Source organism: Pseudorasbora parva, chromosome 1 (assembly GCF_024679245.1).
Source record: "Pseudorasbora parva isolate DD20220531a chromosome 1, ASM2467924v1, whole genome shotgun sequence".
NCBI lineage: Eukaryota > Metazoa > Chordata > Actinopteri > Cypriniformes > Gobionidae > Pseudorasbora > Pseudorasbora parva.
The window spans coordinates 49,118,365-49,135,872 of NC_090172.1; the positions used below are offsets into that span (position 1 = coordinate 49,118,365).

The window sequence follows — 17,508 nt, forward strand, 5'->3', positions numbered from 1 at the left end:
TTAAGCATAGAAGTAGTACCGGTCAAGATAACAGGTAGTACCCATATGAGCGGTTGTTATCTGGAAATAACATACCGCTGGAATGTGCGATTGACCAATCAGAATCAAGTATTTCACAGAGCTGTGTAATAATCTGCAATAACAACCGGCTGGGTGTACATTATCCCTTTACATATAACTTGCGTTAACTTGCGTAACTTGCGTTACTTTTTTGAAGAATATTTTGTACATTTGCGTTACTTTACTTGAAAAAAGTAATCTGATTATGTAATGCATTACCCCACACACTGTATATATACACCGATCAGGCATAACATTATGACCACTGATAGGTGAAGTGAATAACACTGATTAACTCTTCATCACGGCACCTGTTAGTGGGAGGGATATATTAGGCAGCAAGAGAACATTTTGTCCTCAATGTTGATGTATTAGAAGTAGGACAAATGGGAAAGCGTAAAAATTTCAGGGCATCTCCAAAACTGCAGCTCTTGTGGGGTGTTCCTGGTCTGCAGTGTCAGTATCTATCAAATGTGGTCCAAGGAAGGAACAGTGGTGAACTGACTGGGTCATGGGCAGTCAAGGCTCACTGATGTGAGTGAGGAGTCAATGCTGGCCGGTGTGGTCCGAACAAACAGACGAGCTACTGTAGCACAAATTGCTCAAGAAGTTAACGCTGGTTCTGATTGAAAGGTGTCAAAATATACAGTGCATAGTAGTTTGTTGCGTATAGGGCTGCATAGCTGTAGACCAGTCAGGGTGCCCATGCTGACTCCTGTCCACCGCTGAAAGCGCCAACAGTGGGCATCAGAACTGGACCAGAGAGCAATGGAAAAAACGTGGCCTGATCTGATGAAACATGTTTTCTTTTACAACATGTGGATGGCCGGGTGCATGTGCAACGCTTACATGGAGCTGAACAAACAAATTTAATAAAAATTATTAGTTGAACTTTAACTAAAATTAAAATATTAAAATAAAATCTAATTTAAAATATTAACAAAAACTACATAGTATGCTATAAAATAAAACTGTGCCATAGTGTCTATGTGCATGAATCCATGACATTTTGTTCTCTCCTGCCACTAAATTGCCTCTTTTCCAATGCTCTGTTTACTCTGAGGGTCTGCAGGATGCTGTACTGATCAATATCTCTTTGTGATCAATAACGTACTCTCCTCTCAAACTGACAAATGCAAGCTCATCATGTGCACTATCTACAGCTGACAAGCAACTAAGATCATTTAAAGCTAGGACAGACATCTTCCACAATCAATATGAAGGTAGTTTGAGAGAGTTCGGCTAACCCACTCATGAACAGAGATCGGCGAGGCGACGCATCCTGAAAGAGCTCCCCCATGGCTGAGGAGAAATGGACAGTATGGCTCTCTGTATGAATAGCTAGAGCCAGAAATACTCTAAAGCAGACAGCTCAGTTGCTCAGAGGCGGCTGGACTGGAAAACGATCTGAATTCTGCCACAGGCAATAGTTCTGTGAGCTTCTGAGCAAAGCAATGCCAAACAAACTCTCTTTCTCTTGCTCTGTGAAAGGAGATTTCATTGCTATATAGTGTTATAAAGCGATTAAATTTTGCCACCTCTGCCCCTTTTCCTTTCTAATGTTGTCAGTGTATTGTACTATACATAATTAAACTCATGTACAATCTCTCAACTAAATCAACCTAAACCCTAACTTTTTTTTTCTCAAAATAGAGGTTATCATCTCTTGAGTTTTGGTGGAAAGAGACCAATTAAATGTGTTATTTAACCAGGGTATATTCTCTCGTGTCATTTGTATAATGAGCCGTGTTATCTGGAGGAGAAATACCAGTGAAAAAAACCCCTGGGTTTTAAAAGGAAATGCCATTAAAGTTATATTACAGGAAGTGTGACTTCTCGCGAGGCTATATTTTGTAGGTGATGGGGGCTTTCTAATGGGATGCATTATTTTAAACTTTGCGTCACATTTGCATTTTTATACACCTTAAGTCAGTGCATATTGGCCTCCACCCAACTTGGAACATAGTCTGTACCCACAATTCACCACTCCAAACAGTGAGTCCTCCTGATTGTCCAATGCAAACGTGAGCTGTACAGTATGTTCAGTAAGGGCTTTTCAAATTATGTGTTAGAGCACCCATATGGAAGCCCATTTCCGCCACTAAATAAAAACATAAAAAGAGTTTTTTTTTCCTCACAATTGCGAGTTGTAAAGTCAAAATTCTGAGATATAAACTCACAATTGCGTGACAAAGCCAGAATCCTGGCTGAGAAAAAAAAAGTCCAAATTTTGACTTTATATCACAAAATTGTGAGTTTATATCTCAGAATTGTGACTTTATATCACGCAATTGCAAGTTTATATCTCAGAAATCTGACTTTATAACTCGCAATTGTGAGAAATTGAGAAAAGTGGCGGAAACAGGCTTCTATACTATATTTCTATTCTATATTTTGGAGTTGCTAGGCAACGTGGGGGAGAGGACGCTGGCGTCGTCTGTTCGCCGCTTCTCCACCCACAACAAATCATGTTAATGTACTATTAGATTTACATTTTATTTTATTTCCTTATGTTTGTGACTAGTCTAACAGTCAGAGCTACAATTGGGACTGTTGCTGATTGCTGGCAGCCACTGAGAAGTCGTTGTTCGTCGTTTCGCCGTTTTCAACCGCTTCTCTAATGTTTACATTTGAATTGCTGCGGTTGGTTTCTGGTTTGGAGGACATTTTATGTTTCTCGCCGCGGGTGCTCACTGGTGGTCTCCCTTGGGCTTAAGCTGCATGGTGGCTGAAGTTTGCACCGGGCTAGCGTCATCCGGGCTCTCGTCGTCGGTGTCCGGCATGATGTTGGGATGTTCTGCTTCTCGGCTGCGCCGCTGTTCCGTCCTGCATTGCGACCGTGGAGCGACATCTGCGCCGGCCCCGGTGTGTCCACAGAAGTGCCCGGAGGAATGTTCTGCCTCCTGCATGGTGCTGCAGCGATCCCCATCGTTTGAATCATCATGAAGAAGACCCATCATCTGGTCTTCAGCTGTCGTGCCTCAGCGATGTCATCGGGACACTGCCACTGGGAGAAATCTGAAACATGGAGTGGACCACAGTGTGCTGCGGAGCTAACAGAGACTTCCACCATCAGCTGTTTTCTGTTCACCATCAGCTCTGTTTCTGTTCACCATCAGCTCTGTTTCTGTTCACCATCAGCTCTGTTTCTGTTCTGTTTTCTGTGTTGGTTGATTGTTTGTAGTATTCTATATTTTTACTTGTTATTCATTTTTTTGTTGTTATTCCCCCCCCCCCCCCTTTGTTGCACTTTGAGATTCTTCGGAATGAAAAGTGCATTATAAATAAAATCTATTATTATTATTATTATTATACACCCATGGAACAGTTCAGAGTAAAATAATTTTAACATGTAAATAATAAAAATAAAAATAAAATAATTCAAGGAAAATTTACAGCAACTTGTGCATTAAAAGACAGAAATATCCAAACAGAGATCAAGTTAGAAGCGACCAAACACCTCCACGTTTTCCCTATTTAAATAAATTATACGAATAGTTGAACGATCAACTATGGTGACACAAAATAAAACGTGCTGCTTTTCTAAGCGGATTATAAAGTATGGCGGAATAACACTTCTGAGAGTACGTCGACTCGGCGCAGTAAAAAGTCATGCCTGAAAAATCCTCCCTCACATCTCCCCCTCCTTCTCTCATTTCTGTCAATAGGGGGGAGGGGGAGATGTGAGGGAGGATTTTCAGGCATGACTTTTTACTGCGCCGAGTCGAAGTACTCTAAGGGTGCGTTCACACTTGTCATGTTTGGTTCGATTAAAACGAACCCTGGTGCGGTTGCTCGGTTAGTTCGGTTCATTTGAACATATGTGAACGCTGCCACCCGAACTCTGGTGCGCACCAAACAAGCGGACCGAGACCGCTAAAAAGATGGGTCTCGGTCCGCTTCCAAACGAACTCTGGTGCGGTTCGATTGATATATGAACGCAACACGGACCAAAGACATGTAAACGGACCAAAAACCGGACGTATAATGTCACAAGATGCCACGCATAATGCAGCTGATTTGACGACGCGGTAAGATCGGTATACGTTATCCAAAATGAGTAACTTTAACGTTAGAGGGCAAACGTAGAGCAACGAGGAAGAGCCTCATCAATATTTGGTCTGACGAGCACGTTTCGAAAATGCTAGAAAAAACACACAAAAAGCATACCTGGCTCTTCTCATCAAAGTTCCTGTGTTGCCCATTATTAGCAGGTACAGACGACAGAACGGCCGTCTCTTTTGCACAACGGAGGAAATCCTGCTGCTGTTTTGAATGTTTTGAACATTTTATGAGCTCTTCATGAGTTCTCAGCAGGTAAAAATAATGCCACATGTACACGCATAAAATGATCGCGTTTAATCCAGCACACAGCGTTGTTTTGAACATTTCATGAGCTCTTCATGAGTTCTCTGGTAAAAAATAATGCCATGTGTTACACGCATAAAATGATCGCGTTTAATCCAGCACACAGCGTTGTTTTGAATGTTGTGAACATTTCATGAGCTCTTCATGAGTTCTCTGGTAAAAAATAATGCCATATGTACACGCATAAAATGCCCGCGCGTGTAATCCGCACACAGCATTGTTTTGCATGTTCGGTAAACGAGCTCCTACGTCATATAAACCGACCAATCAGGTTGTGAGCGTCTCCCTGTGCCTTTGGTTCGGTAACTTTAGGTTCGCTGTTAAAAATGCCCGTGTGAACGCTAAGCGGACCAGGACTATTATGTTTGTTTTTGTTTTTTGGTCCGGACCAAACTAACCAAACGAACCGAACTACAAGTGTGAACGCACCCTAAGAAGTGCTATTCCGCCATACATTATAGTTCTCCTTTATAGAAAAGCATCACGTTTTATTTTGTGTCAATAATTCAAGGATAATTTACAGCAACTTGTGCATTAAAAGACAGAAATATCCAAACAGAGATCAAGTTAGAAGCGACCAAATACCTCCACGTTTTCCCTATTTAAATACAGTTATAGGAATAGTTGTAGTATGGTGTATGGTAATAGTTATAAGTATGGTGACACAAAATAAAACGTGACGCTTTTCTATAAAGGAGAACTATAATGTATGGCGGAATAGCACTTCTGAGAGTACTTCGACTCAGCGCAGTAAAAAGTCATGCCTAAAAAAAAATCCTCCCTCACATCTCCCCCTCCCCCCTATTGACAGAAATGAGAGAGGGAGGGGGAGATGTGAGGGAGGTTGTTTCAGGCAGGACTTTTTACAGCGCCGAATCGACGTACTCTCAGAAGTGTTATTCCGCCATACTTTATAATCCGCTTAGAAAAGCGCCATGTTTATTTTGTGTCACCATACTTGATCGTTCAACTATTCCTATAACTGTATTTAAAAAGTGAAAACGTGGAAGTGTTTGGTCGCATCTAACTTGATCTCTGTTTGGTACCATAGTGAATGAACTGGGCTTAGTGAGCTAAACTAATCCTATCAGAACGTCACCGCGTGCCAGAGAGATTAAGTGCACGTACTGAGACGAGAGAGGTATGTATCAACTCGTCTTAGTTAAGGGAAGAACATAGTTTAATATGAAAAAGAATTAGTTCACCCAAAAATGTAATTAATTACTGACCCTTGTGTCATTTCAAACCTGTAAGACGTTAATGCAAATACGTTGAAGAAAAAAAAAGTAATCCACAAATAAAAAAAACACAACAACATCTGCTCTCACGTCAACACAATACGCATGTGTTGTGGTGCTCTCATGAACGCGTTTAAAATATGTTGTTTTTTTGTGCAAACAAAGCACTTTATAAAACTGAGGTTAAACCACTGGAGTCACATGGATTACTTTAAAGATGTTTTTACTATCTTTCTGGGGCTTGAAAGTAGTAGTTGTGTAGATTGTAGGCTGTAGGGACAGATCTCTCAGATTTCATTCAAATATCTTATTTGTGTTCTGAAGATGAATGAAGTCTTCACGACATGAAGGTATGTAATTAATGATAGAAATTAAATGTTTGGGTAAACTAACCCTTAAACTCCACAATATTCCAATCCAAACTGTCAATACAGATGAAGTTGTGGAACACGAATGTGAGATATTTATGATACTAAAATGAACATTATCTTTCACAATATAAGCAGTTCTTTATATGGAAAATGTATAAATATTTTTATACTCTTTATATATAAGTGTCAGTGCATTAATGTGTGTCAACTCACCATACAGGATGTTAATGAGCGAGATGGGCATGACCAAGATTCCGACCAACATGTCCGCCACCGCAAGGGAGCGCAGGAAGAAGTTTGTTGCGTTTTGCAGCTTCTTCTCCAACGACACGGCCAAAATAACCAAAATATTTCCTCCTATCGTCAGAAAGATAATCACAAGAATCAACAGGGCTGGCCAGTTCTTTTCCTTCATCACCTCCCTTTCGACCCCACGAGGAGAAGATGAAGATGAGGAGGGCAGACTGACGCTGTAGTCGGTTCCGAAGAAGCTCTGGTTCAGACTCACGGTGGTATTACCAGGCCAGACCATCCAGCCAACGAGGTCTAGGGAGGATGTCGTAGAGCTAAACCCACCCAGAACTGGCCCGCCAGGTGCCCCCATCCTTTGATGCCGTTTCCTGTCCCCTGTATCAATCAGAGCTCCTTCCACTCATGGCCGCTGATGGCCACGTATGGAGAAGAAGAGTTTGGAAGTTCAAAAATGATGAAGCGATGCGCTCAAAATGCTATGTGAAGGAGAAATCTACTGCGCTGAGGATATCCATAGCATTTCCTGTTCCTGGTTTCTGGCTCAGGATCTTATTCATGGAAACTGAATCTGTAAAACACAATGAGAGATACAAAATAGAGCAATGAATACCCCCAAAAGATGAACTCTGAGATATTAAAAGACTAATAAGACATTGCCTATGACACATAGTTGCTCAGATAAAATAATAATAGGAATCAAAGTCACACAAAATTGGTTTTGCTGAATATCTACAGTAAATTGTCTACATGGTGAGTGAGAGCAACTTGCTGAATTTATTTTCAGATGTCACAGTAAGACTATCTCCATTGTAATATAGGAAGATGCACAAAAGATCAGTTAGATCCATCCATTTCAGGCAACCAGTGGCACCATATCTCTTTAGTAATAGAGGTTAATTGAGTTCACAAGTTAAATTGATACGCTACAATCCGAGTCTCTGCGAACCTGCTGCACTTTGCTGTACTAGCCTACATAATTCATTAAATCTGAGGTTACTCGTCATTAATTTTTTGAAATTTTGGTATTAATAACTCAAGACACCTGTCAAAGGTAATGTGATGTAATATCCTTACTATCATGATGGACAAGTGGGTAATTGTCCCTTCACATGCAGCCAGTCACTTTGCGGTAGAACCGAGCAATATCTAATAAGCTTCGGTAATTGCAGTTTTCACCACATCAGTTAGGCTGTGTATTGTAGTAGGTGTAGACCTCCGCGCCTCGATCGTCCCCCGGTTGACCGGTCCCAGTATAGCCGCACCTCCGTGTTTTTTAATGGACGCGAGGCAAACTAAACAATCAAATTACAATTCAAATATTTTTTCCCCAAACTTAGTTTATGACATTGTAGGCAGTTTTTATCACAATGATTTCATTTCAAGTGTTCATTTTTTAAATAAGTTCAGTTTTAGTTAGTTATTTGATGCTATAAAAATGAGTGTGTGACATCATGATTGACAGCTGAGATCGATGGCTTCTCTGAGTGAAGTTGTCACTGAGACACTAGCGGACTTTTTTTCTGGATTTTTGGGAGCAGATTGGAGCTTTAGCTTTAATTTCTACATTTCCATAACTGTTAATTTCACACCAACATAATTAATTGTTTTCTGTGACAGTATGAGCAGGCTTTTGATATCGCGGCTGTACTCCCTGCTCTATACTGTACAGACTCCGGTCCCAAGATGTCTGCGCCGTGCAGGCTGTCTGAAAAGCTTCAACTCTGGCCAGCGGAAACGGATGAAGTCCGTCGACTATAATTTTTTTACGGTCTATGGTGTAGACTGATGGCAAGTTACGTGTGTGGGAATAACAAGTTCCCACAGTGCTCTTTGGCACAACTAACCATTAATTAGGAGGGAACAGCTGAAATTGGGCTACATGATGAATCTCACCACTAATACGCTGATAAGTAGGTTTGAGAACTTTCCCCACTCCTCGTTCATCATGACTAATCAGTGATCATCTAAACATACATCTTTATCAGTTAAGATTATCAGAAAAGAACAACAACAAAAGTACAAATCAGTAAATCAAGTCCTCTCTAACTGCAGAGATTGTCCCCTATAGACAGAAAATGTGAAACGCAGAAATAGGTTTATTCACTGCATGGGAGGGCTGTTATCTGATATACAGACACGTTTCCCTGCATCTAAAAAGAGAGCAAAATCGTAACGTTCCCCAGACGCATGCGGAGACCGCGGTAGTTCACCTCTTCTCTGGAGACTGCAGATAAAGCAAACCACAGCAAAAAGTAAAACATCACTACAATAAATAAATCGCTGGATATTCACTTTCTGTGCATCTACCACACACTTACACATAAACACGATAGCATCTTAAATGCAATCGTACACAGGTTCAAGGAAAGTGCATAAAAGCCACAAAACTTCACATTTACAGTGAGCCCTGAATCTTAATATGACACTTCAGGTCCCATTATAAAAGAACAGAACATCTCCTTTGGGAGACATGCTGGTGGGCACAAAAATTGAACACCATGGACTGTAGCAGGCTAAAAGACATCAGCGGTATTAACAGGCTGAAATGGTCTAAAATTAGAAGTCTGTATAACTGAACTATTGGGACACCACACAGGCTGTAGGGTCATTGGGTTATTTATTTATAGAAATTAATACTTGTATTTAGCAAGGAAATGGATTTAAAATATGACAGTTAATTAAGACATTTATAATGTTACATAATATTTATTTTTCAAATAAATGCAGTTTTTTAATGTTCTATTAATCAGAAATATTAAGCAGTTTTCAACACTGATAATGAAAATATTTTTTTTCTATTACATGAATAAATTAAAATTTTAAACATTAAGTGTTCATTTGTAATACTATTTCACAGTATTTTTGATCAAATAAATGCAGCCTTGCTGGGAATGAGAGACTTATTTTTTTCATATTTAAACTTTATATATCATATAAATTATTTGATATTAGTATAATATTTTATGTGTTTAAATACTATCGGCCACAGTATCCAGTATATGTTTGCAAAGTGCAAAAACAACCAAAACCAGTTTTTTGAGAAAAAAATAATTAAATATGACTTTTTTTTAAAGATGTTTTAATCTTCGTTAATGTTAGTTCATACAAATCCCGCTATTCATTTCATGTTTGTTAACAGTGCATTAACTAATGTTTAGTAAACTAACTTAGTCTCTCCAACTCTCATTCTCTCTCTATTGCTCTCCCTCGCACACTCTCTTTTCCCTTCAGACACCTCTTCATCTTCTATTAATGAAGTAGATGAGAGTGCACTCACAAACTGAGTGAGATCCTGCATTCCAACAATGGGTAATTAGCTTCCTCAGCAGAAGCCAATCAAGTAACTGTGAATTGGGATAAATTGGCATGAAATAGAATGACTACAGAAAACAAGGACAATGCCCAAATACCCTCCAGCATTTAATCTGGTAATGATCAGCAATAGATTAAAATTTGGGTTCATTTGGAAAGGATTTCATTGGGGAAAATGTAGCCAAAGCATTCAGATATTCCCTTATGATCCACCAGAACAACAAACAAACATCCACATTTTATTTTATAATGGAATGAAAACAACAATATAAAAGGAGCACAAAATATGATTCTGAGTGTTTTAGACACTGACCTACATGAACGTGTTCTTAGAACTGGTCGTCTCATGTCATATTTGAATTGGAAAATGAAATGCTGGAATACTTTTACATGATGGGAATTGTGGGCAGGCGAATCTGCCTGAGGGGACAAAAATGTCCTCCTACTAAAAAGCCTTTTACTTCCTGACAGGAAGGTTAAATGTTCTCTTAAGCTAAATCCGAGTTAATTAGTCCTGGTGCTGTCGACCGAGATCAGCAGAGACGAATGAAGAACAGAGGAAGGTATTGTGAGACTAAGATTAGATTGAGTGACTCTGACAGCATCACTAAGTGAAGGAATCTGCAGAATTACAAATCTGACGCTACAGTCCCACTCATTTTGTTTTGGTAATGCAAATTAAATGTAAAATCAGGCGAGCGGGAATAGTCATGTGCGTGTGGGATCTGGCACAAATATATAAACAGACATACAGGGATCCCCGAGAACCCCGAAAACGCAATCCGCAGGCACTTAGCATGCACATCCAGAGTTCTCCTCAGTAAGTGCTTGCAAAACGGACTCCAATTGTGATCCCAGAAGACTCTCACGTCTCCTAATTTATTGTTCTGTTTAACTCAGCACTGCTTTTCATATCTGAGACTATCATTTTTGTCCACAGGGCCGAATAGTGGTGTATAGATTGAGAAAAAAACCCAGCAGGCTTATAGAGAGCCATTTGCTCAGTGCAGAACTTTAATAGAACAGAAAATGAGTCCCAGTCTCAATTTATCCCGGTAGGGAAAAATGGTGACATAAGACCTGAAAACTTGTTTCTACGGAACGGAAGACGTTTCTGGATTCATTTTTCAAGTGCGCCACATTTTGAACGGCAATAAAATCAAATCAAAACAAACTGCTTAAAACAAACTGCTCTGCTAACTGTCGCCCTTGAGCTTTTCTTTTCATTTTATCTTGCCGTTAGCAGGGTGAAATACTTAGGGCAGGCTTTTGAAAGAAAATTACTAAACATCCTTACCGCACCCACAAATACTTTGTCTTGTTTTTATATTAGGCTACATAATTCAATACAGTCAAATTTGCCTTATTGCAACAATACGGTGATCAATCTGCTACTTACGGTGCATTGCATTACAATCTGCTCTTGTAAGATAACCCAGACTAATGATTTGAAATCTATTCATATATGTATGTTTCGTCCTGTTCTTCACATCTCTGGAGAAGGTCATTCAGATAATAACTGAACTCGGGAGGACTGTTGCAGGAGACACTAAAACCGCTGGCGGCAAATTTATGTTCCTTCAGTATTCCGGCAATTACAAAATGGAAAAGATGGAAAAGCTTTTAAGGCAGAGGAAAAACTAAATTCAAATATTAGCATGCAGCATCCTATTCTTGCACATTGGATCTTCTGAAACAGTGACAAAGGTCTAGGTTCGTAGCCAGCGTTTTGCTCGCTCACCTGTTTTTCTTCGAATCAGAGGCTATAGTTACATGCTAGCCAAACAGCTAATGTGCATTAAACAGGCAAAAATCAATAACTAATCAATACTGTTTCATAAAGAGCTAATAATGAGGAGAATACACACACGTTCTTGCACACACAGACAAACTAAAGTATTTGGGAGCATGAGAAACTCTCTGAACCATAACACGGGGCTTTATTTGGTTGGATTAGCGTAAGTCACTCTGACACCTTTGTGAGATGAAGCTTTCAGTAATTCTTAATGTGTGATAGGGACACCAATCTCATTCATTAGATGGATTTCCTGGATGGGTGAATATGTAGACAGGATCTGATGAAGGTGACAAACACACACAAAAAACTTTTTAAAATGCATCTGCTATTGTTTACCAGAACTGGTGTGATCCTCTCATTGGGTCAACATCTCACATCTGCTTGTGCCTATTGAAAAAAGCATGTAATGTATGGAAAAAGTAGAATTCACGCAAAATCTCACCAAATACCAAAGAACAGGCCACTGCATGGCATCCTGGGATTTCTTCTTTGTCCTTTTCTGCATTCCATTTGAATCTCCGCATTTTTCTATTTCTTTTGTGGTGAAGTTACAATGGCCATTGGCATGCTTTTGAGCGGCACAGGTCTCAAAAAAAGTAAAATAAGCCGTTTGTAAATGTATGCATGATGCCAGACTGGATCTCTAATATCAGCAATCACCCGCTCATGATCAGCTATTGTAGGGTGAGGTGCAGAAATTTCAACTCATCCTACTTTGCTAAGATAGGATGAAGCTTTATCGCTTCAGTTCTAAAAAAAACTATTCTACCTATTCTTTCCATTATAAAACAGAAAAAGACAATAATGCGTAGCAGAAAAATCAATGACTATGGATTGTATAACAGTTCATTAAGGCTAAACTGCCATTTTTTAAATTTGAAAATCAAAAAGATATTGCATATACTGATTCGATATAATAATTCCATGTTCAATGATGAATTAAAAAACTGAGTTTGTGCATGTATGCACAAGTATAAAACCTCTTTTTAATTTAGGAAATTAAACATATCTGGACTTCAGAAATGCACGAATGAATGCACGAATTTTAACAATTAAACACCAGATATCTTCAATATTACTGTCTTCCTCTCTTTTTAGCATTTTATTAGTTTCCATCCATTTGTAATTTTTATTTTTTATTTTTGCAGGCCTCTGGGAGTGGGAAGGTTATATTGGCATCCAGGGAGACCTTCTATTGATTTTTATCTTTCTTTAAGTTCTTTCATGCTTTTCAATTCTCAATCTCTCTCTCTTTCTGCCACATTTCAGAAGCAGTCGGTGAAGAGCCCGTTGAGGTGCTCTATGCCCTTGACTGAGCACCATCGGCTGTAATTTCACCCCCTTCACTCTTTTTCTCTCTCTAAGTATCTTTTCCCTCCCTTTCCTTTTCTCTTCTCTTTTTCCATCAAACAGAGAAACACCTTTTGCTTCTTCTGTGGGAGAGGTGCTCTCTTTTTCTTTTAGCTCTTTCATGGTTTTACTCAACGTACGTATGAGCCAGCCTGTTTATATAACACCTGTTTTTTTATCCGAACACACTGACAAACACAATACCGCATGAAAGCGTCTTTTGCACTAAGTTCCTCCAAGGGTTTCATTAGCACCTCTTCATCCTATAATCATATCTGAGTTAGTCTTATATACCCTTCCTGACCCGCTGCATCCGTCTTCCTTTCCTTGTAAACTTCCACTTATGATAATTGCCGCTTGTCTGCTATAGCAACATTCAGATGAACAGTCACGGCATGACGCTGTATTGAAGTATTACATGAAGTACACAAAGTAGTTTGCTATGTATGATCTGCTATTAGTTTTCCACAATAAAGCACACCATCAAAGATAAATTAAAAAAAAATTCTAGTTTAATTATTGACCACTTCAGTTTCTTCACCTCCTCCCGGAGTGACCCCACGGTTCAATGCATTCCTCTATCCCTCGATCACTTTTCCGCAAAGCTGATTCAATGACACTTGAGCTGCTTGGATATTCAAGGGCAATCAGCGAGACACCATCACCCTGAGCACTACACTGGCCTCTACAGCAAGGTTTAACCGGAGGACTGGCCTAGGTTAATGTTAACGCTGCACAGATTGAAGGATCAGTGGTTTTGAGGGATGCAAGAAACCTCTGAATGCCTTCTGCCGTCCTGATTGATCCATTAAATCATCTAAAAGTGTTCGCTAGAACAAACATACAGAGGCATGTGGGGGAATGATGATGATGATCCGGGCAGAGCTGGCCTTTGAATGCAAGTCTTCGGGCTGATTGCTTTCCGAAGCACTACCTTGCAGCATATGGTGAGCAGCCAATTCTGCTTTATCAAACATTGATCAAAGAAACTCTTGAGATACTGCAAAAGAAGTGAGCTGGTGGTAGGTGATAGATCTCTATCTGTAACAATTGTTGAATTTTAATGTAAGGAAGCATAAACCATGAATTTCTGTCTCTCTCTCTCTCTCTCTCTCTCTCTCTCTCTCTCTCTGTGTGTGTGTGTGGTTTCATGCATATACAGTATATGCATTGCCGTGTGGCCAATCTTCACAGATTTTTTCATTCCATCAGGAAGTGCAGAGTGTGAAGGCTGAATTAGCCGAGCAATAGCACAGCTGTACATAAAATACTGCAATCCACACAACATAATGGGAGCCTTATCAGAGTTCAAAAGAGGACAAACCATTGGTGCGTGTCTCGCTGGCGCATCTTTGACCAGGACAGCAAGTCTCTGTGGTGTATCGAGAACTATGCGATCCAGGGTAATGTCGGCAAGTAGACATGAATTGGTGCTCTCTAGACTAAATTGGGGTGGCCTCAATTGGGGCGGCAGTGGCTCAGTGGTTCATGTGGGTTGTCTACAAACTGAGAGGTTGGTGGTTCAATCCCTGGTTCCACCTGACCAAGTGTCGAGGTGTTCATGAGCTCGACACTTGGGGGTCTGTTAAAAGCGCTATATAAATCAATCAATCAATCAATCAATCAACTTTATTTATATAGCGCTTTTACAATCACGATTGTGTCAAAGCAGCTTCACAGTGTCAAACAGGAAAATATTGCGACAAAATTAGATTTGGCTGTACAGTCGTACTGGAGAAAACAGTGATGTTATCAGCTTATTTTAATTTATCATATAGCAACAATGTTGGCAGATCAGTATTATAGTTTATAGAATTAAATAAGACCTAATTCATACATTTTATTTGTATAATAAGTTGTATAACTTTAATCATATTTTTTAGTGTCCCCAACTGAGCAAGCCAAAGGCGACAGTGGCAAGGAACCAAAACTCCATCAGGGCATGATGGAGAAAAATAAACCTTGGGAGAAACCAGACTCAGTCGGGGTGCCAGTTCTCCTCTGGCCTATTAACACACCGTGTAAGATTATTATTCTGGCAACCTTACAGGTCAGAAATCATATTAGATTGGAATATTCAAAATTTCAGGGTATAACGGAAGAGACAGATTTATTTGGAAAAAAATGATGGGATGGGGCGTCGATTACACAAGAGTATGAATACATGAAAGATCGGAATTATTGCGCCGAAGACGGGTTATGAGCATGTCATGCCAGTGAGGCAAATTCAGAGGAGACACAAATTGACACGGCTCAGCAGACACTCCAGGATGAGCTGGTCATGTCCAGGCAGGTCCACCATCCGATCTGGACAGGGCCCCAGGGATAAACCTCGGGATAAACAGAGAGACTAACATTAGCGTAGATGCCAGTCTTTTTATGATGTAACGAGTACATCAGGTGTTATGGGAAGTGTTCCCGGTTCCGGCTGACCTAGTTAATGCAGCCTAACAATCAGTCAATTGATCTGAATAATGAAAGTTAAAAATGTTCTATGTGTATGCCATAGTAAAGAGATGTGTTTTTAGTCTAGATTTAAACTGACAGAGTGTGTCTGCTTCCCGAACAATGCTAGGAAGACTATTCCAGAGTTTAGGAGCTAAATAGGAAACTGATCGACCGCCTGCAGTTGATTTAGATATTCTAGGTATTATCAACTGGCCAGAGTTTTGAGACCGCAATAGACGTGATGGAGTATAATGCGTTAAGAGCTCGCTTAAGTACCGGGGAGCTAAACTATTTAGTGCTTTGTAAGTAATAAGCAAGATTTTAAAATGTATGCGATGTTTAATAGGGAGCCAGTGCAATGTTGACAGAACTGGACTAATGATCATACTTCCTGGTTCTAGTAAGAACTCGAGCTGCTGCATTTTGGACCAGCTGGAGTTTGTTTATTAAGCGAGCAGGGCAACCACCCAGTAGAGCATTACAATAATCTAGCCTTCAGCTCATGAACGCATGTACTAACTGTTCAGCATTTTGCATTGAAAGCATGTGCCGTAATTTAGATATATTTTTAAGATGATAGAATGCGGTTTTACAGATGCTAGAAACGTGGCTTTCAAATGAAATATTGGTATCAAAGAGCACACCCAGGTTCCTCACTGACGACGAGGGCTTGACAGAGCAGTCATCAAGTGTTAGACAGTATTCTAGGTTACTACTTGTGGAGCTTTTCTGTCCAATAATTAAAAATTCAGTTTTATCTGAATTAAGTTGCAGGAAATTACTATTCATCCAATTTTTTATATCAGCTATGCATTCCGTTAATCTTGTGAATTGGTAGGTTTCGTCAGGGCGTGAGGAAATATAGAGCTGAGTATCGTCAGCATAACAATGAAAACTAATGTCATGCTTCCTAATGATATCTCCCAGTGGTAGCATATACAGGGTGAAAAGCAGCGGCCCTTGTAAATGCAGTCCACTTACCATTTAGACTGAGAAAAGACAGAAAATGTATTTTTGTCTCATGGGGATGAAAGAAAACAATTCCCACTCCCAAAGCCACCGCTACTGAATCACTGGGTCACTTTCCCACCAAATTCATTTTCATAAAATCAGTTCAGTTAGAGAACAAACACTACAATTTAAAACTGAAAGTGTCTGTTCAATATAATGTGATTAAGCCGCTTAGGGAGTGTCACAGCACCAACGCTGCAGGAGTCAGATTACATTGACAGTCATGGATGAGCTGAATGAGCTCTCATGATGAGAGCTGAGGTAAGTGCGACCGTGGTATACATTCACAACGTGTGTTCAGTCTGGCGCATTTTCAGTTCATGCTTTTGGAAGCCTAACTTTCATAGGAATTCATTTGAGAAGTTGAAACACTTTACACGACACAGCTCTGTTTAAATGAATGCCCACCGCTGCCCGAGCCGAGTGCTGTGAGTGAGATCCATCCACCTATGCGTGGGTTGACAACATGCAGAAATGGCTCTCTCTGCTGGCTGTAGTCTTTAGCCTCTGGCCAAAAATTCCTCCGATGACGCAAATTGACGATATTTGCATCATCTGAGGATTTTTTCAAGAAATACAATATCTCTATATCTATAATAAAATATAAAATAGCATAAATCTCTTGTCTCAGGGGGATATGAGGTGGTGCTGGGGGGCTATGGGGAGGAGCACGATCATTCAAATATACTCCAAGGTCCGGTATGAACCGGTATACAGCCCAGCACTACCACCACGTATGAAAAACCACCCAACAGGAGTAACTGTCGATGCAAGAGGAAGCTGACTGAAATGGATGCCCAGGTAGGAACCCAGATTGTCTCCAAATATCGCAAAACCACAGCTCATACAGAACTCACTACACAATGTAACTGTTTTCAGCCAAAGTGCAGCACCACTGAGTCAATATTCATGATCAGGGAGCTCAGACTGCTATAGCCAAACCTTTGGTCACTTGTGTCAATGTCAAATGTTGCTTTCGTTATACCCCTTTTCATTGGGGCGGCAGTGACGCAGTGGTTCATGTAGGTTGTCTACAAACCAAACGATTGGTAGTTCAATCCCTGGTTCCACCTGACCAAGTGTCGAAGTGTCCATGAGCAAGACACCTAACCCCAGCTGCTCCTGATGAGCTGGATGGTGCCTTACATGGCTGACATCCATTTTCAACCAAGGCAGTACTGGTGCTAGTTCGGCGCCAGAGCCTAGTTTTAAATCGGTTCTTTGTGTTTCCACACCCAAAGCACCAGCTCCGAGCCAGGAAAAGTGGTTCTTAAGTAGCACCAAAACACTGCTGGGCTAG

At 40.2% G+C, this 17,508-nt stretch overlaps 1 protein-coding gene across 8 annotated transcripts in view; it reads right to left on the reverse strand.

Moving 5' to 3' along the window:
- The window catches only part of htr2cl1 (5-hydroxytryptamine (serotonin) receptor 2C, G protein-coupled-like 1), a 234,385-nt gene that overhangs the window by 10,711 nt on the left and 206,166 nt on the right, over positions 1-17,508 (reverse strand). For all 8 annotated transcript variants that reach the window (XM_067444561.1, XM_067444586.1, XM_067444541.1 and 5 more), the window contains one exon: positions 6,251-6,857. In XM_067444561.1, the coding sequence (XP_067300662.1) occupies positions 6,251-6,641 (391 nt within the window). In that variant the 5' untranslated portion in view covers positions 6,642-6,857. The remainder of the gene's footprint in view (positions 1-6,250; positions 6,858-17,508) is intronic.